Source organism: Miniopterus natalensis, chromosome 17 (assembly GCF_054644295.1).
Source record: "Miniopterus natalensis isolate mMinNat1 chromosome 17, mMinNat1.hap1, whole genome shotgun sequence".
Lineage (NCBI taxonomy): Eukaryota > Metazoa > Chordata > Mammalia > Chiroptera > Miniopteridae > Miniopterus > Miniopterus natalensis.
The window spans coordinates 25,891,923-25,919,176 of NC_142097.1; the positions used below are offsets into that span (position 1 = coordinate 25,891,923).

Genomic DNA, 27,254 nt, shown 5'->3' on the forward strand with positions numbered 1-27,254 from the left:
TCTGGGCTTCAGTTTCCACATCTGCAAACTGGAAGTTGAACCGCACGGTCTTCAAGGTGCTGTCCTGCAGCGAGCTTTCTACCAGCTAGGCCTAGCCATTAAAGCAGCTTCCTGTGGGTGCGGTGCAGGGCTTCAACGGCCTCCCCCTCCCCCGTTCAAGCCCGCGAAACCCTCTTCAACACGCCCCTCCGAGGGACGGCGCTTCCCCAACCGCAACCTAAACACGGCTCCTCCCCTTCCCGGGGGCGTCCCATCGTGCCCCGCGCCGGGCCCCTAAAGCCGCGGGGCACCTCCCGCCTTTCCTCGGCCCCGACCCGAACTCCTCTCCCCAATTCTCCCGGGCGCCCTATCCTATCAACGTCTAGTATCCTAGCCAATCATGCGGGCCCGGTGTCTCGCTCACTCTCCTTCCAGCGCTCAGCCGGTCTGAGCCCAAGGCCTTTACCAAGCCAATCCAATCAGCTCCCAGCTCTCTCCGGTCTTCGGCCAATCCATGCGCCCCATTCCGCTGCCCGCCCAACCAACCCGGGACTTAAAACCAGCGGGCGAATGGACGCAGGGCGGCCCTTCAACGCAGACTGCCTGGCCAATTGGGGATTCCGCGTGGCCACGGCGGCAGCCAATCGACGTGGAGCGCGGTGCCGCCGCGGAGAGGTCCGGCCCGAATATCCCTCCGCCTTCCTCCCTCCCTCTCTCTCCTTCCCAGCGAGCCGCCGTTCACTTACTGCCTCCTTCCTTCTTTCTCCCTCCGCCACCCGAGCTCCAGCCGCGCTCTGAGCTGCCCCCGGGGTCCCTCCTCCGCCGCCAGAGGAGCAGCTGCCGCCGCCGCTGCCGCCGCCAGCAGCGAATTAGGAGGGAGGAAAGAACGAAAGGAGGAAGGAGGGGGAGCCAGAGCGACTAACAAGAGGGAGCCGGTGAATGGGCTGGTGGTGACCCCCGCCCCCCACCCCACCCTCCCTTCCCACCCGACCCCCAACCCCCATCCCTAGTTAGAGCCGCCGCCCCAGAGGCCGGACCGTCTTCTTAGGAGAAATAGCCGCTGCCACCTCCGCCATGGAGCTGATCACCATCCTCGAAAAGACCGTGTCTCCGGGTAGGACGCGGGGGCCGGGGGTCGGGCTGAGGTGACTGGGTGGGGGGAAGGGAAGCCCTAGCCCCTCTGACCCTGTCCCCTTTCCCACTTTTCTTCCCCCAGATCGGCTGGAACTGGAAGCCGCGCAGAAGTTCCTGGAGCATGCGGCCGTGGAAAACCTGGTGTGTGCCATGCTGCCTGCCCCCATTCCTATGTCTCCCCATCCCCTGCGTGCAGGCCTTCCCGCCCTCCCGGAGGCCCAGGCCTCGGGAACCCACCCCGCCCCATCCCGTCCCCCTTCCCCCCACCCGGTCCAACCTAACCCCGCCATCGGGAAGCCGGTGGGTGTGTCCCGCCCCGGGCCCCGGCAGCTGGCCAATGGCGCGGCGCGCCGGGGTGACTGCTGCCCAATCGCCGCGCGGCCTGAGGGCGGCGGTGCAGCGGGAGGGAGAAAAAGGGAGGGAAGGGAAGTTAGGTTGCGCCGCGCTGCGTGTTCAGCAAGGGTGGGGGTGGGGGAGCCGGGCCTAGGGGCCATGTGGAAGCTCTGAGCCCAGCTACCCGTCCTGTTCCGACCCGGGCCGGCTGCTGCTTCCTGTCCCATGGCCCTTGTGATTCTCTCCACCTACTTCTCAGCTCTACCTTTTCCTATCTTCCTTGGTCTGCGCTCATAGACAGGTCTGGCACTCCAGTGCCTCTTGACCCGTTCAGACAATATTTCTCCCTTACCTGCCAGATTACTCCTTTTCAGTTGTTTTTTTTTTTAGTTTTTTTTATTACTTCGATGAGTAGAGACTCTGTACCCAGACAACAGGCTGAGGCTCACCCTTGAGATCAGGCCTGTTTCCAGATGAAATCACAGAGGAAAGTTACTCGTTTTTTTCATAACTTCAAATTTAAGGGGTACAGGAAAAATGAAGAGTATGGACTTGTGCATAAAAATTTAGGATGGATTGGTTGAAATCTCCTGTGCCCATAATGCTTCTCTTTTGTGTCCCTCTCATCTTGGGGGAATGGGGCAGCAAAGGGAAAGATGGATCATACTTGACATCTTTTAAATGTAATAGGTCTAAATAACACTAACCAGATGTGTTTCTTTGGGTTAACTAGGCAAATAATGTAAGCAAAAAATAGTGACAAGGCTATTTTATATAAACTGCCCTTGAGTGATTTTTTTATTTTTATTTTTGCCGTTAACTTTCCATAGAAAAGATTTTTTCCACTGTTATAGATTAATAATATTTCCATTTGGAGCACATTCCTGTTTCTGCTTTTGCTAATTTGCAAGAAGCCTTTTATGTTATTCCTAACGTTATTTAGTAGTACATAGTTAATAAAACTTTTAAAGAGTTATCTTCTGCTGTGATTGCAGGACTTGTTAGTGGTAAGAAACTATCTGCTTTTGTTTTTTCCTGTTAACTTTTCAGGAAAAGAAAAGCTTTTGGACAAAGCTTTTTGCAGGGTAGAGGAATGCGTGTTAAAAATTTTAAACAAAGGGAGTAGTTTTGGGATTCTATGTTAGAAAACATTGAGTGCTTTTTGGAATCCACTATGTTTAGTGGACAACTCAAGTCCAAACTGTGTAAGAGCCGTTAGTGTGTTGACTGTTGGCTATTATATATAAAATCATTTGCCATGACAGTGTCTAAGTACTTATCATTTTTGCCCCTATAACTGCTTTTTTCATTGTTCCCCACTTGATGAATGCTCACAACTGAAGTAGAGGACTAGTTTCCTAAGTCTGTTTTATGTTTCTAAGTATTTCCCACTCATACAAGATTACCTGCTTCTATGAGATCAAAAGCCACCCTGAGTATCATTCCTTTTGGACTAAGGTTTTTTTAATTTAGAAAAAAATTTTACATTCTAACATATTCATTAATATATTCATTTGTTCAACAAATAAGTATTGAGTACCAGGTGCTGTTGTAGATACATTCTAAAAAATCCTGACTAAGATTGTCAAGCTTGCTTTAATTCTGGGGGATCTAATGTGAAGATTTGGGCACTAAGAAGAATGTTGCTAGGAAAATCCATAACTTGTTAAGTGCTGAGGCTGCATGAGTAGATGGATGACTTCCTTAATACAACATTTTTACAAGAGTCTTAAAGTAGTATTTTGGAGTCTTCTGCGATATTGTGATAGGTCCTAAAAAAAATTAGGTTTTTCCCAGTGTGTTGGTGCTTCATAAGCTATCCTCAATTGACAAATTCTCAAGAGATATTTTTATTCACCAATGCATCTTCTCTTTAACAGCCCACTTTCCTTGTGGAACTGTCCAGAGTGCTAGCAAATCCAGGAAACAGTCAGGTTGCCAGAGTTGCAGCAGGTCTACAAATCAAGAACTCTTTGACATCTAAAGATCCAGATATCAAGGCACAGTATCAGCAGAGGTGGCTTGCTATTGATGCTAATGCTCGACGGGAAGTCAAGAATTATGTAAGTAACTTTCGTCTCTTTTTGGTCATGTAGCCTAGAGAACAAGAAAAATCTCCCTTAGTTCTTTTATCATTTGCATGGGATAGAGCTGATGGTATAATAGCTTTCTGGTACCTAAACTTCATTTGAAGATTAAAGTTGTATTTGATTTGTCTCAGTTCAGCTTGTCTACTCCCATTAATGGATTGGAATTCTTTTCAGATAACTGAGATAGACTGCAGCAGTTTAGGAAACTTTAGTTAGATGTTAGAATTTCTACTCTGGAGAATTGGAATAGTATACAAATTGATGGTTCCCAAACTTGGGCTATCAGACTCCCTTAAGGACTTTGGTAATAATATGTTTTCAAGCTCCCTTCAGAAATGTTGATTTGTAGTGTGAGACTCAGGGATATTTTTAAACTGTCTTCCCAAGTGATCCTTCTGGTAGGATAGCACCCAGCTCTTGTTGAAATTCTGCTGTAGATAGTTCTCGTTCAGTGGTTTAAGCATGCTCTGTGGAGTCAGAAGGGAAATTAAATCATCTCTTGGGCCTTTCAGGAAAGCCCAAAGAGTTTATGAAACAATATTGACATTAATGATGCTTTGATCAAATATTTAACATGTTATGGAAAACTTGCTTTAGAAACACCTGGCTTTTAATCAAGGCATTTAGAGTAGGCTGATGAATTTTGTGGAAAATTGAATGTACTTTGTTACTCTGCATCATAGAGTTCCTGTGACTTTTTTTTTGGTTGAATTAGAAATTCATATTTCTAGGTTCAGCAAAAGATTCAGAATATATGGACAGATGTGCTTTGCCTTTTTTTTTTTTTTTTTTTTTTTTAAATGAAGCTCTTCAGCTGCCTGTCCCACATGTATAAGGCACAGAGAGTATGTCAAGCATCGTTGGTCCATGGTATTTGAGGGGAAACCAGTGGGGGGTCCTCATGTGTGCTTGTTAGGTTATTCACATCATATTTGCCATTTCCTGGTTCTAGGTGTCAGCATTAGGTAAATTCCTACCCCTTTAGGCAATACCTTCTCTTTCTAGTTACATACTTCTTTCTTATGTGGATGTACCCATGACAAGGAACTAGGTTATGAAAGACAACTTATTTTGAATCATCTTTGAAATACATAGAACTATTTCTATCCACATTGAGTCTGCTTATGTAGTAACATTTTAATCCACCCTTCAGCAGTTTGTTATAAATGAATTTTATTCCATCAATCACTGCAAATCTTGATGCCTGTACTGTAGTGCCCAAAATGAGATAGGACATAATTGGAACTGTAACTGACTTACTTTTTTTTTGTTGTTGCATCACTCTTAACACCAGAATTTTTCTAAAATTTGAATAAGAATTTGTTGAGCTCTTATGCATGAAGAAAAAATTAGCGATTATCTTGACCTTTTCCCTTTCATAGAACATTTGGTAATTAATATTTTCTCAGTGCTGGTGGTTATTTTGTTTTTGAAATCTGGGTCTTGGACACAATTGAGAGCTAGTTCCTTATTTTTCTTATTTCAGGTCATTGAGTATTATCACTAGGGTCACCCCTAGTTTAAAAAAACACACAAAAAACTCAGTACTCCGGAGTTGGACATTTAGAGCCTCTAAATTACCTCAAGTAATAGCAATTCTTGAAGCAGTTTGAAAGGAGCAAAGGTGCAAAGGTAGATGGGGTTCAGTACTCTTCATATGTTCTAGGAGGTGGTGTAGTTTAATACAAAAGCACCCTGCACTGGAGTTCTTACTTAGACTTGGGTTAGTGCCTGTTCAGCGCCTGCCATTTTTTATTTTTATTTTATTTTATTTTTTAGAGAGAGGGAAACATTTTTGTTGTTCCACTTATACATTCATTGGTTGATTCTTGTAATGTGCCCTGACCAGGGATTGAACCCACAACCTTGGCATATTGGGACAACACTCTAATCAACTCAGCTACCCAGCTGGGCTTTCCCTTAGACTTTTGACATACAGTTTTGTTAAAGTGCATTTTAGCTTTAGATGCTCTAGAGAGCAAAACCTTTATTTAGAATCAGAACTGCTTGTTATTGGGTAGAGCTGTTGGGAGTATACTGTATAAGGGGGAAAGATGGGGAGTTCATTATTATTAGCTACAAAGGAGGATACTAAGTGACCTGACCCAGTCAGCAGAGTTGGCCTGAATATTTGGCAGCTACTCTTTGTTCTGTGTTCATGCCAGGAACAGTTAACTGTTTGCCTTTTGAGTGGACTGGTGATTCTTAGTGAGTTCATTGACTGAATAAGCTGATCATGGTAATAATTAACCCTGGGCTCCTTGTGGCTTCATCCTTTACCTGTGCCTTTACCCTGTACATAAATGCTTGTATGATTACCATTTCAAACAAGACATGTTTAATGATAAGTGGATTTCCTTTTAATTGGCCTGACTAGTACTTGGTATCTGTTGATGGTGGAGAAAACAGTTCTTTGATTTGGAGGGAAACAGAACAAATCCTTCCAGATTGGAAGTTAAATAAGGATTAGTTAAGTGTTGGGAGCATCAGTAACTTTATGTCTGCATCTAGTAATGTTACTTGACTAAGGTCTTTCTATGAAAGTCACCCAGGGTGCTAAATTGTCAATAACCAGAAGGTGTGTTACACATTTCATGAGTAGGAAAATCTCTTCCTTGAGTCAGGTGAGACCGGTATCTACTGTGAATCAGATCCACCTGAGTGCCTCAGAGTTAGTTTCATCCTAAAAATCTCACACTTTCTGTCCACAAAACAAGGCTGTGAACATCCTTCCATTAGACCACCAGCAAGGGACATAGAAAATGAATTTTGTTATCTCCTTCACCTTGAATCTATCTCCTTTCTATCTGGTGCTTTTCTACCTTGCACTGAACATTAAAGTGAGTTTCCTGGCTTTGGAGAATCCCGTTTGGAAATGGGGGAGGCAGTGTTGATTTTGCTGGTGTTGCTATTCAGGCTGGCTTTTTTTTTCTACTTTTCTGTGTTATAGAAAACTCAGATGAATATAAAAGGTGTTCAAATAGTATTAGAAATTGATATCTTTCATCTTGTCTTTCTGTGTGTCCATGCAGGTTTTGCAGACTTTGGGCACAGAAACTTACCGGCCGAGTTCTGCCTCGCAGTGTGTGGCTGGTATTGCTTGTGCAGAGATCCCAGTGAACCAGTGGCCAGAACTCATTCCTCAGCTGGTGGCCAATGTCACAAACCCTAACAGCACAGAGCACATGAAAGAGTCGACATTGGAAGCTATTGGTTACATTTGCCAAGATATCGTAAGTGCTGCCTCGTGTTATCTAACATACGTGACTATAATTTCATTTAGTTGTTATGTGCATGGTATTGAGGATTATTTTTACTGTATCATAAAGAAAACCAAGCTACTGCAAAGTGTTTTGAAAGTAAGATTGCTGTATTTGTTAATTTAGACTCCTAAATTAACTTATCCTCACATTGTTAGTCATGCCCTAAAATTAAGAGGCTTGATGGTCAAAAACTCGAAGTGGAAATCCATGTGTTTGGAGAGACATACACTTTAGTCTTTTAAGGATATTCTTTATTTTGGAGCATCCATGATCTGATCCCTTTCTCAAGATCCTCAGTGTACCATGGATGCTTTGTTAAATTTTCATTGACTGTTTTATAGAAACAGTTTCCCAGCTCTTGTAATTGTTTTAGTCACTGGAGCCACAACACAGTATGTTAAATGCAGCCCTCCTAGGACTGTTGTGGCTGCTGAGATTACCACTCTTGGTGTCTGGGTGTTTTGGGGGTGGGGGTGGGGTATCTGTTTTGATACACAGACTTGAAGCAAGGAAGTCCATAGCACTTGACATGGATGGATATAGATTCTCTAGATGTGTGTCTAGGTGTTGATCCTTTTCCCTCAGATGTTCTGAAGCTATACTTCAGTGGGTATAGGTGGTCTGGGGGCAAAAAAAACCCACATTGTCATTTCCATTTGCACAAAATGGGAAAGTGGTATTACCTCATGCCTAGAATCATGCTAAGAAGTCAGAGATGAAGTTGATGAGTTTAATTTGTTTTGGATCAATTTAGGACTACCAGTCCCTGGGATATTTTGTCCCTAATTGGAAATGTGTGGTGAAAGATCAGAGAAAGTTATAATCCTCAAGTGGATTTTACACTTAAAAGAACTGCTGATTAGTCATGAGTTCATTATTATATTCACTGCACTTTTCGTTTCAGGACCCAGAGCAGCTACAAGATAAATCCAATGAGATCCTGACTGCCATAATCCAGGGGATGAGGAAAGAAGAGCCTAGTAATAATGTGAAGCTAGCAGCTACTAATGCACTCCTGAACTCATTGGAGTTCACCAAAGCAAACTTTGACAAAGAGGTAAGTTCCTTTTGACAAAAAGGTGTAGGTTCAGAGGCTGAGAGGTGAGAGTTAAATGAAAGTTTTGGGGGCTTTTTAAGTTTATGATTTAGAAAGGGCTGTTTTGTTTAGAAGCATTCATTTCTATTCTAGTTAACGCTTGTGTGAGATGTGGCCATGGAATGGGTGTTTGCCATTTATCAGGGTTTTGGGAATAATGTGACCTAAAGGGTTTCTAAGCTTAGGTTTTTTCTTTTGCAGTCCAAAGTGTGCTTTGGGACTTTTTCCCCTTAATTACAGAAATTGGGCTAGTTGGTTGGGGCATGTACAGGTGGAAACCAATCAACGTTTCTCTCACATTGAAGTTTCTCCCCCCCCCCCCCCATTTCTCCCTTCTTCTCTCTAAAATCAATTTTTAAAAAACATTCTTGGATGAGGATTAAAAAAAAAAAAAGAAATTGGGCCGTGCTTTTGAAAATATATAAACAGTTTATTTTGCCTGAAAGTATTTTCTCATTTACTTATTTTTAATTGTGTTAAAATGGACAATAACAAAATTTATCACCTTAACCACTTTTAAGTGTACAGTTTGGTAGTGTTAAGTATGTTCACATTGTATTGCACCCAATCTCCAGAACTTTTTCATCTTGCAAAACTGAAATTATTTCCATTAAACTCCCCATTTTCCCCTTCCCCCATTCCTGGCAACAACCTTCCTACTTTCTGTTTCTGATTACTTGACTTTCTGTTTCTGTGATTACTTTAGCTTATATAAGTAGAGTATACAGTATTTGATTTGCCTTTTTGTGACTGGCTTAGTATAATGTCTTGGTTTTGTGCATGTTGTAGCATGTCTATTTCCTTTTTAAGACTGATTAATATTCCATTATATGTATATACCACATTTTGTTTATCCATTTGTCAATAGGCATTTGAGGTGCTTTCTTTCACCTTCTATCTGTTGAGAATAATGCTGCTATGAACATGGGTGTATGTATCTTTGAGACCCTGTTTTCAGTTCTTTTGGATATATACCCAGAAGTGGAATTGCTGGATCATATGGTCTGAAAGTATTTTTGTATATATGTTGACACTTTAGCTGGGCTTTTTACCATTTCTTGGCCTTACAGTGGACAAAGTGGGGAGGTCAAAAGAAGGCCAAGGCAAACTGAAATTCTAATTGCTTAGAAAATAAGGGTTTCCCTTTTAGATTTCAGAAGATTTAGGACGATAGCAAATAAAGTTCATTATTCTGTTCTCCTATATCTTGTCACGTTTGATGTGGATTTGCCACCTCCCAGAAAACCGGTTTTGTCTCTGAAACAAAGCAGATGTTTTTAATTCTCTTAATTTTTAAATACAAAGAAACAGATTTTCCTTCTATAGGTGGGTTTTTTTTGTTTTTAACTAGCCATGCTTATTTAAAATCTGTGACCTACATTTTTCTATCTTCTTCCTGAAGTCTTGTTAGTGAAGGTCATTTTGAGGATTAAAAATTAGGGACCTCCTTTGAGGGCAGGTCATAGTAGACATTGGGGGCAAACTTTGTAGCATTCATAGTGCCATTATTGTGTCAAGGTAAAGCTGTTTTTTGTTTTGTTTTTAAATATATCTATATTGATTTGAGAGGGAGAGAGAGAGAAACATCAATGATGAGAGTCATCGATCGGCTGCCTCCTGCACATCCCCTATTGGGGATCAAGTCCACAACCTGTGGGCATGTGCCCTGACCGGGAATCAAACCATGATCTCCTGGATCCTAGGTCAATGCTCAACTGCTGAGCCACGCCTGGCCGGGCAAGGTAAAGCTGCTTGATTGGTCCAGGATTGTGTGGGTTCCTGAGGGAGTAAGATTTTTTTCTTGAAGAGATAGTCTAGCAATCTTCATATATCTGGTTTATACTCTTCTAATTGTCTTTTATTTCTGCAGTCCGAAAGGCACTTTATTATGCAGGTGGTCTGTGAAGCCACACAATGTCCAGATACTAGGGTAAGTAATCTGTCTTTCTTCATCTTTCCTAGAAAATGCCAACTTGAGCATTGTAGCTTGAAATATTGGGAGTCAGGTGACTTCAGAAATAAGGTTTGATCAATAAGAAATTTTCTCCAATGTTGGAGAAGCGGGAAGAACAGGACTTGGAAAGTTAACATAATAGAAGTTGACATCTTGAAAAGGGTTTAAGGGAGAAATGGTTTTTGATCCACCTTACTATTTAATTGCCATAGTTTATTCAATGGATTGTTTTCCAGTGTAGCCGTTGAAGCAGCTTTGCTATTGCTGTAACCTAAACCTTGACCCTTGAAGCAGGTGGAAGTAACATTTAGTCTGAGTGGCACTTCCATGGGGGAATGATAACCCAAATGTACCTAGCTTGACCCTTTAGGTTATTGACCCATTTGAAGTAGTTACTTTTGTCAGATTGTCTTGCTACTAAACTGAATGGTAAACCATTTAATATGCTCTTTGTGAAAGGTACGAGTGGCTGCCTTACAGAATCTGGTGAAAATAATGTCCTTGTATTATCAGTACATGGAGACATACATGGGTCCCGCTCTTTTTGCAGTAAGTATTTCTAGTTCATGTGTTTGAGCGTGTCGTTAATTGCAAAGCCCATCGTGCTTAGTTGCTGTTTTTGTCAATTCTGTAATTTTTTACTTTCAATTATGAAATCAAGGAAACTTCTTGAATCGCAATGTTATGTTTTAGTTCACTGGTAGTGTGCCAAGAAAGCTTGTGTTATCTCTGATGATAAAAAGAGTGTTTTCTACCTTTTATTTCAGACCTAGCTTTTATAAATCTACATTTTTGAAACCTCAATGTCTATGGTTAGAGAAGGGGTCTAACTTGAACCAGCACTTACTTGGGGCCTGGGTTGTCATGTTTTTTCTCTTAAGATCACAATTGAAGCAATGAAAAGTGACATTGATGAAGTGGCCCTACAAGGGATAGAGTTCTGGTCCAATGTCTGTGATGAGGAAATGGATTTGGCCATTGAGGCTTCAGAGGTGAGCCTGGGAGAGAGTCGGTTTGTGGGGGGAGAGCTGTTACTCTGACTGGGTTTTGGGACATATCTCCCTTGTGGATATGATTGTTTGCCTCTGGGAAAGCTTTATTCTAACTGGACTTAGAGGGTATTTCCATTTGTACAACTTTTGATTTTTCTGCTAGCCAAAGCCCCTTATTAGGGAGATGGATCAATAATGTGGCATCTCATGTTTCTCCCAGTCAGGGATGATTTATTTTAAGTACTTTAATTAGTACTGTGAACACTAGGGGGCAGCAGGCAATTACAGTTCAACAAAGTGATATCTGTATAGTATTTCCTTTTGGAAGTTCTAATGCAAGTATGGGATGTAGAAATCGATCAGTGAAGGAATTCGGTATAGAAAAAGGTGTTTGTTCTGCACTTGCAATCTTTGAATTCAAGCTCTGTTTCCTATCTTGATTTTTTTTATGTACTTCAAAAAACAAAGTTTTATTTTTGACATTTTTAAGGTTACGTAGATGACATTGCATTAATATGAATTGAGCTTGTGAAGAAAGAATGTAATTCTTAAGGTTGCTCTGGTCCTTTAAGGCCTTAAATAATCTCACTGAAGTAGACCAAAAAATAAATGCCTTCAAAGATCACAGCAAATGCTTCCGTTTGTTCCACATATTTCTATACAGACCCCTGGGCAGCTCTCACTGTATGCCTTAGTATCATAGCTTGTTTGTTGCAGTCCAGAATTTGCTTTATGTTTGTCCTCAGGCAGCAGAACAAGGACGGCCCCCTGAGCACACCAGCAAGTTTTATGCCAAGGGAGCACTACAGTACCTGGTTCCAATCCTCACACAGACACTAACTAAACAGGTGAGTTCTCGTCCAGTTCTATCCAGGTAAGCTATGAAACCTTGTTATGGGTTGGTTTGCTCTGAAACAGTTTCCATGAAGGAACTCAGCTAGATATTCTGATACAGATGACTCAGGAACCACTGCGCTAGATCTGTAAGATCCTCTAGGCTCTGAGTTGTTTGTAAAGGAGAACTTTTCAGTTGATCAGGAATGAACCACATACTGTACTGCTCTGAGTGCTATAAAGTACTTTTTATTTTTTAATATGTTTTTATTGATTTCAGAGCAAGGAAGGGAGAGAGAGATAGAAACGTCAGTGATGAGAGAGAATCATCAATTGGCTGCCTTCCTCATATCTCCTGCTGGGGATGGAGCCTGAAACTCAAGCATGTATCCTGACTGGGAATTGAACCAGGTTCGTGGGTCAACACTGAACCACTGAGCAACACCAGCAGGCAAGAGTTATTCGATCTAGCCGGGCCTGTGTGCCTCAGTGGTTGAGCGTTGGCCCATGAACCAGGCTGTCACAGTTCAATTCCTGGTCAGGGCACATGTCCAGGTTGTGGGCTCGATCCCCTAGTAGGGGATGTGCAGGAGGTAGCTGATTGGTGATTCTCTAGCATTGTTGATATTTCTATCTCTCCCTCTCCCTTCCTCTCTATCAGATCAATAAAAACATTTTTTAAAAGGACTTGGATCTAATGAGTAAATACAGAAATTATTTTATATGAAGTGGATCTTGGTTGCAGTCATTCCCTTTTGAATTTTTGCCTTACAGTTTTCCTTGGTGAGGTGTTTAGAAAAATTGTTTCTATTGCCTCATTTCTTCTGGTGCATGCAAAATGTTACCAAAGAGTTGGCAGTGCTCTGAGGCAGCAGTGCTATAACTTCCAGCAAAGTGTCATTGTACGCAAGAATGTAATTTGTTTAAAGGAGGTACATGTCTTTCAATCTCAGAAGATAAGTGGCGATGTGTGTGGTTTGAAATGGACTGGGTGTTCCCTTAAAATTTCATCTCATCTTTCAGTTTTTGTTTTTTTTACTATATCTTTATTGATTTCAGAAAGAGGAAGGGAGAGGGGGGAGAGATAGAAACATCAATGATGAGAGAATCATTGGAGATGAAGCCCTCAACCCGGGCATGTGCCCTGACCAGGAATCGAACCCTGATCGCTTGGATCCTAGGTCGACACTCAGCCGCTGAGCCACGCCCGGCTGGGCTCATCTTTCAGTTTTATAGTTGCTATTTTTTATCTTTTGACCTTAGTGTCTTTGCTTTTGTGTATTTTGGTTGTGCTTTTCTTGTTATGAAAAAAAATCATTCTTTAGGTAATTACCTAAAACTGCATAGGCATCCTGCCTTAAACTACTATGTATGTGAATGGCAACAATAAGAAAAGATAAAACTTAAATTCTGATTTCACAGGAGCTCTGAATGGAATCTTTTTTTGTTTAACTTTTTATTGAAATATGACAATTACTAGCACACCAGAAGACCTCCTCATGTGTTCTTTCTAGGCATTAACTCCATAGATTAATTTTGATTGGTTTTTGAACTTACGTAACTAGAATCATACAGCATACACGCTTTTGTTTTGCCTTTTGCTCTCTAAGTCTGAGATCGTCCTTCTTGGTTCATGTAGTTGAAGTTTGTTCATCTCATTCGTTGTGTGGTACTTGAGTGGCTCTTCCCTCCATCTGGATCTTGTTTAACAGAGTCTGTGCTGTGATGAATCTTTGTGGACGAGAATAAAATACAAAGGTTTTGTGTTTTATTTCCATCCCTAAAGCTTAAGTTCTAATGACACTTGGGAATAGTTGGAGTACCTTGTGAGTTAAAGTGATTTTTAAACAAACCTAAGTAGTGTTACACTCTTTCTTCAGGATGAAAATGATGATGATGATGATTGGAACCCCTGCAAAGCGGCCGGGGTGTGCCTCATGCTTCTGGCCACCTGCTGTGAAGATGACATTGTCCCCCATGTCCTACCCTTCATTAAAGAACACATCAAGAACCCTGATTGGCGGTACCGGGATGCAGCTGTGATGGCTTTCGGCTGTATTTTGGAAGGACCAGAGCCCAATCAGCTCAAACCACTAGTTATACAGGTGAAGCTGAGGAAGTTTTGGGATGGGAAGTGAGATATTGCTTGTTTATTTAAACTTTTTGCTTGAAAGTGTGCCCTTATTTTAAAAGCCGTCAGTAGTCATCCACAAAGATTATTTCTAGATAGCTATTTGCTGACAATAAAGGGTAAAACATATTTAACTTTTTTTTCTTTTTAATTACAAAAGATATGACTTTTGGATAATGCAAAAGCCAAAATAAACAAGTCACCTATAATCCCATTGCCTAGGGATAACATTCAAACTTTGGTATTTATCCTTGCAGCCTTTTCCAGTATGCATATATGTGCAACAGAATGGAGATCTTACTGTGCAAATAGTCTTATAACTTGTTTTTTCTCTTAATGCTATATTATAAACATTCTTTATAATTTTTAATGATGTGATTATTCTGTCCTTAGGACAAAATGCCATTTATGTAATAAGAACTTTTATGGAAATATCATACTTATTACACTATTAAAATTGACTGAAATCTTAGTTTAGTACATACAGAACAGAACCTTTCAGTGTGTAGCCAGGTGCCATCACAGCTACTTCCTGGAATCTCGACCCAAGTAATTTAGTAAGGCCTGCTTGCTAAAAATTTCATACCAAACCCTTAATAAAACTGTATACCGGGATTTGGTGAAGAGAGAGGGAATTTTTCACTTTTCTTTTTACTTTTATTATGTTACTGGGTCTTAGACAAGTATGTCTTTAAAATGACAAAAATGTTTTGATATTTTGAGTTAAAACTTAACCATCAGAATTTCCTGAGATATTAGTCAACATGAGTTTTAATCTTTGTTTTGCCTTGCTAATAACTATTGTATTTTCAGGCTATGCCTACCCTAATAGAATTAATGAAAGACCCCAGTGTAGTTGTTAGAGATACAACTGCATGGACTGTGGGCAGAATTTGTGAACTGCTCCCTGAAGCTGCCATCAATGATGTCTACCTGACTCCCCTGCTGCAGTGTCTGATCGAGGGCCTCAGTGCTGAACCCAGAGTGGCTTCAAATGTGTGCTGGGTAAGGGATTTTTTTTCTTTTCTTGGTGAGATAAGGATCTTGGAGGAACCATTGGCAAGGAAGTATGAGGTATGGGAGAGAAATGGGTCTGCCTCAGTGGAAGGCTTTTTCTGAATAGCATCTCCTTTCTAATTTCTTCAATTAAAATGTGGGGGAGATGTTAATTGCATGAGCCAGTAGGAGCTGTTGACTCATGGTGACTGGTTCCTGAACCATTTAGAACAGTCATGCTAACCCAGTGGGAAAACTATCTGGACTCATTTTTTTTTTTCCTTCAGTTGCTTGGGGACAAGAAATTTTGATTAGAGAGTTGCTGGCTACAAAAAGTACAATTGCTGAGAAGGGGGCAAGAGGAAAGGAAGGTAGGCGGTCTAAGTGCTGAGTCAGTATAGGCTGAATGTAGTTCAGTCACTAGGGACATCTGGGGGTGTGGGGGAGGAAGTTCAAATGAGGAAAAGAGTGGGGGCTAAAAGCTTTTCTGTGATTAGAAGTAGAAGTGGCAGGCATTTGTGGTAGGTGAAAGTGCTCTGCTGCTTAGAGAGTTTTGGGCAGGACAAACAATAAACATTTAATTTTAAGGATCCCTATAAAATGTTTTGAGATGACATTGACAGAAAAAGTTGAAGATTCACTAGCATTGATTTATTAGATCAGTGGGAGAGGAGCACTGCCCAAGGTATCTTAAGGAAAAATGAGGTAATCCTGGGGTGGGGTTCTCTTCAGGGCTAGTATTAACTCTCTCTGGTTTTTAAGGCTTTCTCTAGTCTGGCTGAAGCTGCTTATGAAGCTGCAGACGTAGCTGATGATCAGGAAGAACCAGCTACATATTGCTTGTCGTCTTCTTTTGAACTCATAGTTCAGAAGCTTCTGGAGACCACAGATAGGTAACTTGTTACTAGATGTCTTTGCATTTGACTCCTGCCTTCTGGGGAGGGTGGGAGGAGGCTATCTAACCTAATCATAGAAACATTGTAATAGGAATTAAAGATTCCTATAATTTAAGAGAGAGAAAGAAATGTAACTAGAATTGTTTAGCATACAAAGTCAGAAAATGGTCTCATTTCTGTACTTAAAGAGTAATTAATCTGGAGAGATTCCTTCATTTTGCAGTGCCTACAGTTATCAGGACTGTTTGATTATGGTATAAGAGAACTAGTATCTCTTGTTACTAGTTGCCACACGGGGTCATTAATTGCCATTTATGATATTGGATGCAGAACTTGTCATTAAATGCAGTTGTTTTGTAAATGAGCTTTGAAATGTAGTCTCAAGGGGTTATAAATTGGGGACAACCTTGATTTATTTTGGTTTTGTGTGAGCTATATTTACTAAAGCCATTCTTAAAAGAAGCCATTAAGGAAGAGGGCTGTGTATAAATTCTTCCATGCTTACCTAGTTCATTACTACTTCTCTGTTCAAGATTATATATAAAGGCATTTCTCACAGATGAATGAAGAAAATTTAGATACCTTTTCCTTAGCTATTTAGGCAGCCTCTTTAATTGTCCACATAGGTTCTTTATTATTTTAATCTCATTTTTTCCTATATATATATTTTTTAATCTCACCCGAGGATTTTTTTCCATTGCTTTTCAGAGAGAGTGGAAGGGAGAGAGACACATCAATTGGTTGCCTCCCACACACACCTGGGGTTGAACTTGGGATCCTTCAGTTCTAAGGACAGCGCTCTAACCCAAAGCCAGACCGGCTAGGGCAATTTTTCCCTATAATTTTAGCCCGTTTCCAAAAGGGTCATTCTAAAGTTTAACCAAGTCTGGAGACCATAATGGACATAGCCATTGGCTCAAAGGTTGAAAATTTATTTCCTGCCTTATTTTGTTGCCAAACTCAAGTAGGTCTACCACCATACTGGTTTCTGAGTTCTTTTTTTTTCTTCTAATGGTTGAAACAAAATTTTACTTGTTAAAATCCTCTCCCAAGGACATTTTTTCCATTGCTTTTCTCAGAGAGAGAAAGATCGATGTAAGAGAGACACATTGATTGGTTGCCTCCTGGACATGCCCCAACCAGGGCCAGGGATCGAACCTGCAACCGAGGTACATTCCCTTGGCTGGAATTGAACCTAGGACCCTTTAGTCCATGGGCCAAAGCTCTGAGCCAAACTGGCTAGGGCTATTTTTTATTATTTTTATTTTTTTACTTTATTATCACTTTTAAATATATCTTTACTGATTTCAGAGAGAGGAAGGGAGAGGGAGAGAGAGATATAGAAACATCAATGATGAGAGAATCATTGATCGAGCCCGCATCCCGGGCATGTGCCCTGACCGGGAATCGAACCCTGATTGCCTGGATCCTAGGTTGACACTCAACCGCTGAGCCACGCCTGGCCAGGCTATTTTTTATTTTTAATTTTATTGATTTCAGAGAGAGGGAGAGAGAAACATCGATGTAAGAGCAGGACATCGTTCAGCTGCCTCCTGCATGGACACCTCCCCCCCAGGGATGGGGCCCGCAACCTGGGCACATGCCCCAACCAGGAATTGAACTGAGACCTCCAGGTTCATGAGTCAGTGCTCAGCCACTGAGCCACACCGGCCAGGCTACTTTTTATTTTTTTAGATATATTTTTACTGATTTGGGGGGGGGAACAATCATCAATGTGAGAGAGAAACATTGATTGGCCACCTCTCACACACACCCCGACCAGGGATTGAACCTGCAGCCTGCATATGTGCCCTGACTGGGAATTGAACTTTTGGTGCATAGGATGACGCTCAGCCAAATGAGCCACAGCAGCCAGGGCCTGAGTTCTTATTTTTGATGAGACAGTATCTACATTATAACAATTTCTCTGTTTTTTCTCAATTGGAACTTTAAACTTTTTGCGATATTTTCTTTACAGACCTGATGGACACCAGAACAACCTGAGGAGTTCTGCATATGAATCTCTGATGGAAATTGTGAAAAACAGTGCCAAGGATTGTTACCCTGCAGTTCAGAAAACTACTCTAGTCATTATGGAACGACTTCAGCAAGTGCTTCAGATGGAGGTTAGACTTAGGACATTCCTGGCTTATTGGCAGGAAGGGTGCAGTACTTCTAACATGTAGCTTTGTTTTCAAGGCGGTTCTCTCTATAGTATTTAAGTATATATTTTTTCAGAAAGATATAAGGTTTATGCAAAAAAGTGTTATCACTTAAAATTTGTATGGCTTGTGAAATTTACTAATACATGTGTTCTATTTTTTATTGTTTATTCACTTGGGTGGGGGAGAAAGAAACATCGATTTGTTGTTTCACTTGTTTATGCATTCTTTGGTTGCTTCTTGTAAGTGCCCTGACCTGGGATCAAACCCACAACCTTGGTGTATCGGTAGGATGCTCTAAGCAACAGAGCTACCTGGCCAGGGCACATGTGTTACATTTTATTTACTTTCCTACATTAGCATAGTAGAGCCTTTTTTTAATATATCTTTATTAATTTCAGAGAGAGGAAAGGCGAGGGAGAGAGAGACACAAACATCAATGATGAGAGAGTCATTGATTGAGCCCGCAACCCGGGCATGTGCCCCGACCGGGAATCGAACCCCGATCGCCTGGATCCTAGGTCGACGCTCAACCGCTGAGCCACGCCCGGCTGGGCTAGAGCCTCTTTAAGAGGTGTTTATTCAGCCCACCGGGCATGGCTCGGGTTGAGCATCGACCTAGGATCCAGGAGATTGCCATTCGATTCCCAGTCAGGGCACATGCCTGGGTTGTGGGGCTAGATCCCCAGTCGAGAGCATGCAGGAGGCAGCAGGCAGCGAATCAATGATGATTCTCTCATCATTGATGATTCTGTCTCCCTCCCTCTCCCTGAAATCAATAAAAATGTATTTTTTAACAAAAAAATTTAAAGGTGTTTATTCAGAACATGATGATTTTTTTCCCCCCCCTGTAGTCACATATCCAGAGCACATCGGATAGGATCCAGTTCAATGACCTTCAGTCTTTACTCTGTGCAACTCTTCAGGTATGATGGTGCCATATCACTCTCTCCAAGGAAAAGAGTCGTATCCTGGGATAACAAGTTTATGTACCCCCAGAACTCTGAAATGGTATAGATGGTGATGATCTGATCAGAAGCTCTTCTCTAAATGACTTGGTCTGTGATTGATTGGGAGAATAATTTTTAAGTTTCCTTTCTCTGTCCATAAAGACGAAATTTGTCTTTTGCACAGTGTAGGGAAGGAAACTGCTTGGTTTATGATGGTCCTCCCTGCTGTGTGGTGTTTTTTGTTTATTTGAATTTTTATGAATTTACTTGAGTCAAACAGGATACACCTGGAAGCAAGATCTCGGCAGGCTGATAAGAATGCCTCTTTATAACTGTTTTGTGTTGGGGCTACTTTTAATCTGATTTTCATTGGGTTTTCCAAGTATATATAGCCCAGTCAGATTTGGTTCCCAGCTATAGTTCACCCAGCTAAAAATAAAGCCTTGAGTTTCTGTCATTTTTTGAAACAGCAGTTGCTGCTCGGAACTTTATTAATTTATATCATTTATAGTACCTAGTGTTCACAGTAGACTTTTTCTGAAAGGACAGGATAATTAAAATAAAATGTCACTCCTCATTCATGACTCAAGTCATGCAGTGGCTGAGGATTTTTTTTTTTTTTTTTTACCAAAGAACAGGAAAACCCTGGAACTTGTCAATGCTTAGGTTGGTACTATATTTTAGTATTGGGTGATGCTTACTAGGTAATCTTACCTGTGAACTCCCCTCTTTCTTCAAATTTAATTTTTTTATGACTGTTGAGGTATTTCCTTATTCATCAAATACAGGAATGATTCAGTAACATTAGCTGAGACAAATTAAGGGTAAGGAGGGAAGTTGGAGGAATATTAAATTAGGAAAGGTCAGGTTGGCTTCATTTTATCAAGAATGTTTCTTGACCGTTACCTGTAAATGAATTAGGATATATGAAGGGTTGTGGGGTTTTTTTGTTTTATGAGTAAGGTTACTATGACATGATCTTTCACCTTCATCTAAGGATATTTTTTCCATTGATTTTCAGAGAGTGGAAGGGGGGAGGAGGGGAAAAGAGATTGTTTTATGCACCATGGAAGATCATCTTTTTGTGTTCTGAATTGGGAAATAAAAGGGATATTAGAACGTATGTTGGAAATGATTTGCACTATCAAAACATTTGAGCATAAAAGGTATATTTGGCTTTTTAAAAATGAGAAAAAATTTCAGGGGACTTACTTGATTTTAAAAAGGTACCGAGTTCTGATTAGAGGGTTTGGAATCAACAGATCCTGAACTCTAGTTCATTTCACAGAATGTTCTTCGGAAAGTGCAACATCAAGATGCTTTGCAGATCTCTGATGTCGTCATGGCCTCCCTGTTAAGGATGTTCCAAAGCACGGCTGGGTCTGGGGGAGTTCAAGAGGATGCCCTAATGGCAGTTAGCACACTAGTGGAAGGTCAGTGAGCCAAAATCCGGCAGGGAATGTTTTTAGAAAGCAAGAGCTACAATGGCCATGAAGAATTTTTTATTGTGGAAAGCATAGTTCTGTTTTCTCATTTACTGCAGTGTGAGTCAGTTCAAAGTTCAAATGAACATAATTGTAAATCTGTGCATGATTTCTTGCCACTCACTCTCCTTGAATTAAATGGGGAGCCAGTTTGCAACTCTTGATAACTTTTGGGGGGGGGGCGGGGATCATGTCTACCTCATGTGTATCAGGTTTCTTTTTTCCCTGAAAGTCTACTTGATTTATTGAGGTTTGACGCCTATCAGGGATGGAGGAAGCAAAGGTTACTGTTTTCTTTCCTGGCACTTGGTACCTGCTGTTTGGGTTGTAACACTTTGGACTCGGGTTGACACATCATAGTGCCTGGTATGGGATGGAATGAAATACTGAGTGAGTTCTAAGAATTTCTGGTTGTTACATATCTCACTACACATAATTGCTTTGGGGAAGCCATGTCAGACTTAAAGACTCTTTGAAGGGTCATTAAAGAGCACTTTAGAAACCTGGAATGCTTCTTCAGAGGTAGCCTGTAAGGTGTACTACTAAGGCCATTACCTGAGAATCACTCCCCTGAGGACCAGACCTATTTCTAGCTTAAAGAGCATATCCCTAATTGATCTGGCATCATGTGACCACCATAACAGAACATAGCAGTTCGTTTTGGCTCCTGGAGTGGCTGATTTGGATATGAAGCCCAGTCTGCTTTTCCTGACTAGCTTAAGTAAGTCCTTAATGGAATTGCCTGGGGACCCAATTTTAAGCTGGCTTCCAAAGAGGACATGCTACAATCAGAAGAGGTAGACAAGAGGCAATATTGCTAGCCCAGCCAATTCAAATTAACTTTGACATTCCTTCAGGGCCATACCACTTGGTTGAGCCAGAGTGAGATCCTATTCTGTGGCAATGTGGCATTATCTCCAGGGCCCAAGAACTAGGCCCTTTCGGCAGTTAAAATTTGGTTTGAGGAAGCCTTAATCTCTTCATGATAAAGTGAGTAATTAACTCACATTCTACCTAATCTGTTGAGTGGAGTGAACATATTTTGGGAGAGCTGAGATGGTTATTTTTGCCCATTTCTTTGATATCCTGTGGTAGTAATCGTTTGTTTGTTTACAGTGTTGGGTGGTGAATTCCTAAAGTACATGGAGGCCTTTAAACCCTTCCTGGGCATTGGATTGAAAAATTATGCTGAATACCAGGTAGGCTGTGCACTTTAAAACATAGTTGGCCTTTTTAACTCAGACACGGACCCCATGGCTTAGAAATATTGAAAAATTAAAATAAAATTTGGTATGTCATGAATGCATAAAACGTAGAGACTATTTTATTTTATCATTTACTATCATAAAACTTAAGTCTATTATGAAAAGTTAAAATTTCAAAACTTATGTACACAGATTTGTACATGGTGTCATTCAGTCGAGAAATGTAAACATAAAGATGCAGTATTAAATAACTATGAAATTAACTGAAGCACACACTGTATTACTGTAATAATTTCACCTGGCCGGGCTTGGCTCAGCGGTTGAGCATCGACCTAGGATCCAGAAGATCATGGTTCAATTCCCAGTCAGGGCACATGCTTGGGTTGCAGGCTCGATCCCCAGTCAGGGGTGTGCAGGAGACAGCCGATCAATGACACGCCCATCATTGGTGTTTCTTTCTCTCTATCCCTCTCCTTTCCTCTCTCTGAAATCAATAAAGATATGTTTTAAAAATAATAATATAATTTCATGGCTACCTTTGTTGCCATTGCAGTGTACTTCAGTGTTGTGAAAAAGTGATGCCCGGATTTTCGTCTTTGCCAGGGTTGGAACCCCAACCCCCACATCATTCAAGGATCAGTTATAATACATTTATGTTCTCATTTATACCTGATAGTCATTGTGGCACAAACTCAGTTTCCTGTAGCACAGGTGGTTCTTCCCTCTGTATCGACCCAAGAATTGAGCAATTTTATTTGTTTCTCTGAGTGTCTGAATTAAAAGTAGTCAGTGAGAAACAGGATATTGGAGGTACCCAAACAGTAGTGCCTGAGTGGCAGGGCTTTTTTTTTTTTTTTTTAACCACCTGCCTTAGCCACTACCATCCCTAGTGAATATTGTCTTTTCTTAATGATATCTCATAGTCTTAGTTCTCTTCCTGCCATATTTGTTAAATCTCAGAGAGGAAGGATTTTTTTTTTCTTTGACTCTAGGTTCAAGTGGTAAAGGACCAGCAGTGAGGTAAAAGTAATGCCTTACCGCTGCTTGCAGGTAGTCTTTTCTGTTTGAGAGATCATTTTTTTGCTGCTTTGCAGGTTTGTTTGGCAGCTGTGGGCTTAGTGGGAGACTTGTGCCGTGCCCTGCAATCCAACATCTTACCTTTCTGTGACGAGGTGATGCAGCTTCTGCTGGAGAACTTGGGGGTGAGTGTCTACACACACAATCTAATTTACCAGCGTTTGAAGAACTCATCAGCTGGAAAGATGGTTAAACACCAAGATCCATGATAGGGAGCTTTAGTTTCCCAGAATGTTGGCTGTGGGCTTATGAAGAAAGGAATTGTTTGTTTTCACAAGATGATTCTACAAGTAAAATTATAAAATTAAAAAATGCATGCTCAATGCATGGAACTTGGGGACGAAAACCAGTAAAATGCCAAGGAAAAGTAGATATATGTTCCCTCTATCCAGAGAGAACCATTGTTAATTTGTATGTATTTGCCCAGCATAGTAATAGTTTTTTTTTGTTTTTTTTTTTTTAAAGTTTGTGTCTTTGGACAGAACAGATTGTGACCTTTAATAATTTGCTTTTCCTGGTTATTTTTCCTTGTCAGAATGAAAATGTCCACAGGTCTGTGAAGCCACAGATCCTGTCAGTGTTTGGTGATATTGCCCTTGCTATTGGTGGAGAGTTTAAAAAATACCTAGAGGTTGTATTGAATACTCTTCAGCAGGCTTCCCAAGCCCAGGTGGACAAGGTAAGCTCAAAGCTATCTTTCAGTCCAACCCTGATTGGAGGAACAGAACTCTTGACAAGCATACTATAAAAGTGATCAATATGATGAAAATTCTTTTCTTTATGTCTTACAGTCAGACTATGACATGGTGGATTATCTGAATGAGCTAAGGGAAGGCTGCTTGGAAGCCTATACCGGAATTGTCCAGGGATTAAAGGGAGACCAGGAGAACGTACACCGTTGAGTATACAACCAAATTTACATAGTCCAGGGTGCAGTTAGCCAAATGGGCTGTGTCTTTCAATCTGTAGCTTACTTACAAACTAGGATCTATTGCTTAAAGGAAGGGGAGAAAAAGGAACTGGGCCCTAATGAAGCAAGTAGCTTTGGGGGAGAGTACAGATTTATTATTTCTGTTCCTTCTTCCTTTGCTACTTTGTCTCCCATTTCTTGAACATTACAAGGGATGAGATACAGCAAGGCTGTTGGTGCTGGTTGCATCTGCACCACCCGTGAGTGACAGTTGTTGATCCATACCCCACCCCCTCTTGCAACTGAATTCAGTGATTAGGGGATCAGATTTCCTCTATCACCTGATGTTTCTATTATTGATTGAGGAGATGTTTGTCCTTTATCCCTTTGATATCACGGGCTTTGTTCTTTATTATGTCAGCTTAAAAGAATTGGAACATCTACTACTTTTGACTTGAGAAATGGCACCTTAATCTGAGAAATAATACTTTGGTATAATTATATGCAACTAATTCTTCAGCTTGACACCTGCCTCGTGGGATTAGAGTATTTGGAAATTTTGAAATGGGGTGTAGTCCTGCCAGATGTGGGACAAGTTTACCAGATCATCTCTTTCTTTTATAGCGGATGTGATGCTCGTACAACCCAGAGTAGAATTTATTCTGTCTTTCATTGACCACATTGCTGGGGATGAGGATCATACAGACGGAGTCGTAGCTTGTGCTGCTGGACTGATAGGGTAGGTTATACCCGCTTCCAGTAGCTAACTTTAACTTCTGATGGGAAGTGAGAGGCCATGTAAAAACAATTGTGGGGAGTAGACTAGATGGTAATTATCCACTTCTTCGGTACAGAGAAGATTTCTTTCATAGAACCCATGGTGTCATGTTTTGAGTTTTCACAAATGATCATTCATTCAAGACATTAACTTGAGCCTCATTTCAGACCCTCCAGATTTCTAATATCCCCACTAAACTCCTTATAAAGTGACTTCTTAGGTATAAAACTAGCATCAGATCTCTGTCCATCCCATATTCTGATGTTGGTCAGAATTGCCTGCTTAGCCTCTATTAAGTGTTCCTGAGGCATTTGAAGAAAGAATATTGGTCTTGAAAAGCCCCAAGACTTGCGTTCTAGTTCACATTTTACTGTGAAGTAACTGTGGAGTGACCTGAATAAGTCTTTCTACCTCTGTAAGACCTCAGTTTTTCATCTGTTTAGGGCAGGTGTTGGATTTAAGTATTTATAAGATTTCTTTTGGTTTATAAAAGTGGGTGATAGAAGAAACTCATAGCTAGCTAAACACTGGTTTGGGAGGCTCAGTACATAATATTCGTACCAGGCCAGGAGCTCATTTTCAGATGTGTTTATTTTGTACAGGGACTTATGTACAGCATTTGGGAAAGATGTACTGAAATTAGTAGAAGCTAGGCCAATGATCCATGAACTGTTAACTGAAGGACGGAGATCAAAGACTAACAAAGCAAAAACCCTTGCTACATGGGCAACAAAAGAACTGAGGAAACTGAAGAACCAAGCTTGGTAAGAGCTTGTCTTTACTGCCCTCTTTCTTGCACTTTCTTGGGGAGAAGGGAGCATTTTATTTAGATTGTTCTGACAAGACTGCCTTTCATTTGGTATTTTGTTTTGTACTCTTTTCCCATGTATGTGCTTCTGAGCTGGGCCTTTGTTCCTAAGCCTTGTTCCAGTGGCTAGTGGAAGGGTCAGACAACCTCAGTCTTTCCTTGAGCCAAATATTTTATTCCTCGTGATGATGAACAGGACTAATATAATTAGAATTCACTGAAGTTCCCACATTATTTTGGGCCTTAATAAAGTCATCAATAATGGCATTTTCCCCATAATTCCCTTTTCTACTATTCCCTTCCCCATGCCCTTTTCTTTCTTGACTGCACTGCTTTTGGACATTGCTTAGCTCTACAGAAGATACCCGAAGTCAGAGTTGTGTGTGTCCTGCCTGGCAATGTAGTTTTAATTTATTTTCCTCTCATACTCAGTTATCTCACTTTACAGATCTCAGTAAAATTGTCTATTTTGAGTTTTGTCTTTTTACTTCCCCTCCCACCCTCTGATGTAGGTGCTAATGAAAGTAGGTAAATTGCACATAGGAAGAGAAGACAAATCAGTCCTTGAAAAGTCGACAAATTCCATTCTGGCCTCTGAGCAATTAATTGTAGGAATCAGAGAGATGTTTGACTCTACCAGCTGTATTTGATCTCAAAGATTGACCTTTTTTCCATCTGTTTTTAGATCTGTTACCATTGGGATGATAACCTGAGACCCCCACTGGAAATCTCCAATCTTTTGAAAAACCCGGAAGTGAGGAGTGTGCACGGATGCTGAATGTTTGGGAATGAGAGGATGAGTGAGTGAGGCTTGAAAACACACCACATTGAAAATCCTGCCACAGCAGCAGCCGCAGCCGCCAACAGCAGTGCTGTTAGTGAGCTAAGTAAGCACTGACTTCGTAGAAAACCATAACGTCGGCCATCTTGGAAGAGAGAAAAAACGATGGATTTACTTGCTTAAAAAAAAGAAAAGCTGTCTCTTCCCAGGAGAGGCTAGCACTAGCTTTTCTGTCTTTAGGCCGGTGTTGAGTGGGATGACTAGTTTGCGCGAGGAGGAGGGACTGGGTTCAGCTGTGGTGCTTTGTTGTAAAAGGCAGCCTGGCCTTTGCTACTGATAAGAAAGATGGAGCCTGGGTCTGGAGCCCACCTTTGGTGTACCTTTGCCACACGGTACTGTATGTGTGTCAGCTAAAAGGAGGGTGAAGGATTCTTTACAGTCTGAGAATGAGTGTGTGTGAGTGAGGCGGTATCCACATTCTCAACTTCAAGTCATTGCAGTTTCTTTTTCCCAGAAAAAAAGGGGTTAGACATTGCATTTCATAAAACTAACCGAAGTTCTGTCTACTGATGCAGCACAAGAGATGTAAAAAAAAAAAAAAGGGAAAGACGCTCTTTAGGTTTCGTTTTTTGTTTTGTTTTTTAATTATCTTTTAGGGAAAACACTGACGAATGTTCAGAGCTCCCATCCTGATCTATTTCATCAAGGCGCCTTTTCTAATAATATGGTTCAACTGTGAATGTAGAATTTGGGGGGAGGGGGGAGAAAAAGAAAGCTCTGGAGTTAGAGGATATAGAAAAAATACAAATACAATTGTTACAAATAAAGAATGCAGACTTCAAAAACAAAAGCCACAACCCAAACAAACCAAAATTTAAATGCTCAGATTGGCAGCACAAAAGAAAAGTTCTCTTCTGACATGTATCAAGGCAGTCTGAACACCCTCAGAAAATTGTGCCAAAGAATTTAGAAAACAAATATACAATAAAGTAAACACACACACACAGCAAACTTCAGGTAACTATTTTGGATTGCAAACAAGGATAAATTTAATGTTCAAACAATGTGATAAAATAACCATTTGGAAACTGCTTGGCCTTCTGTTCTCTTATTTGATTGACTGCAATGCGGTATTGGTCTCTTGCTGCACTTCAAAACCAACTAACCAACTATGTGTATATATATATGTATATATTTAAGTATATATATACATATATATATATGTATATAGACTAGAACTCCTGTGATGAAAGTGGCACTTGAAAAAGGTTATATTTTTCCACTGAAGTTCGAGATTAATAAAATGGTGTCAAACATTCCCCTGGCCACACGCTTTAATATTTTTTTAAAAGTGTGATGTGCTGTGATAACCATAAATCAGACTTAATTATTTTCCCTTTT

At 40.8% G+C, this 27,254-nt stretch overlaps 1 protein-coding gene across 1 annotated transcript; it reads left to right on the plus strand.

Annotated features, from left to right (window-relative positions):
* The first annotated feature begins 985 nt into the window (after positions 1 to 985).
* Positions 986 to 26,944, plus strand: KPNB1 (karyopherin subunit beta 1). The gene is made up of 22 exons (XM_087826161.1): positions 986 to 1,093; positions 1,196 to 1,254; positions 3,327 to 3,509; positions 6,569 to 6,769; positions 7,704 to 7,856; positions 9,766 to 9,825; positions 10,309 to 10,398; positions 10,731 to 10,841; positions 11,588 to 11,689; positions 13,556 to 13,780; positions 14,620 to 14,811; positions 15,565 to 15,695; positions 17,677 to 17,824; positions 18,715 to 18,786; positions 20,099 to 20,243; positions 21,411 to 21,493; positions 22,594 to 22,701; positions 23,112 to 23,255; positions 23,368 to 23,473; positions 24,111 to 24,225; positions 24,867 to 25,028; positions 25,758 to 26,944. Coding segments are annotated over exons 1-22 (2,631 nt in total). The 5' UTR covers positions 986 to 1,053; the 3' UTR covers positions 25,759 to 26,944.
* The last annotated feature ends 310 nt before the right edge of the window (positions 26,945 to 27,254 follow it).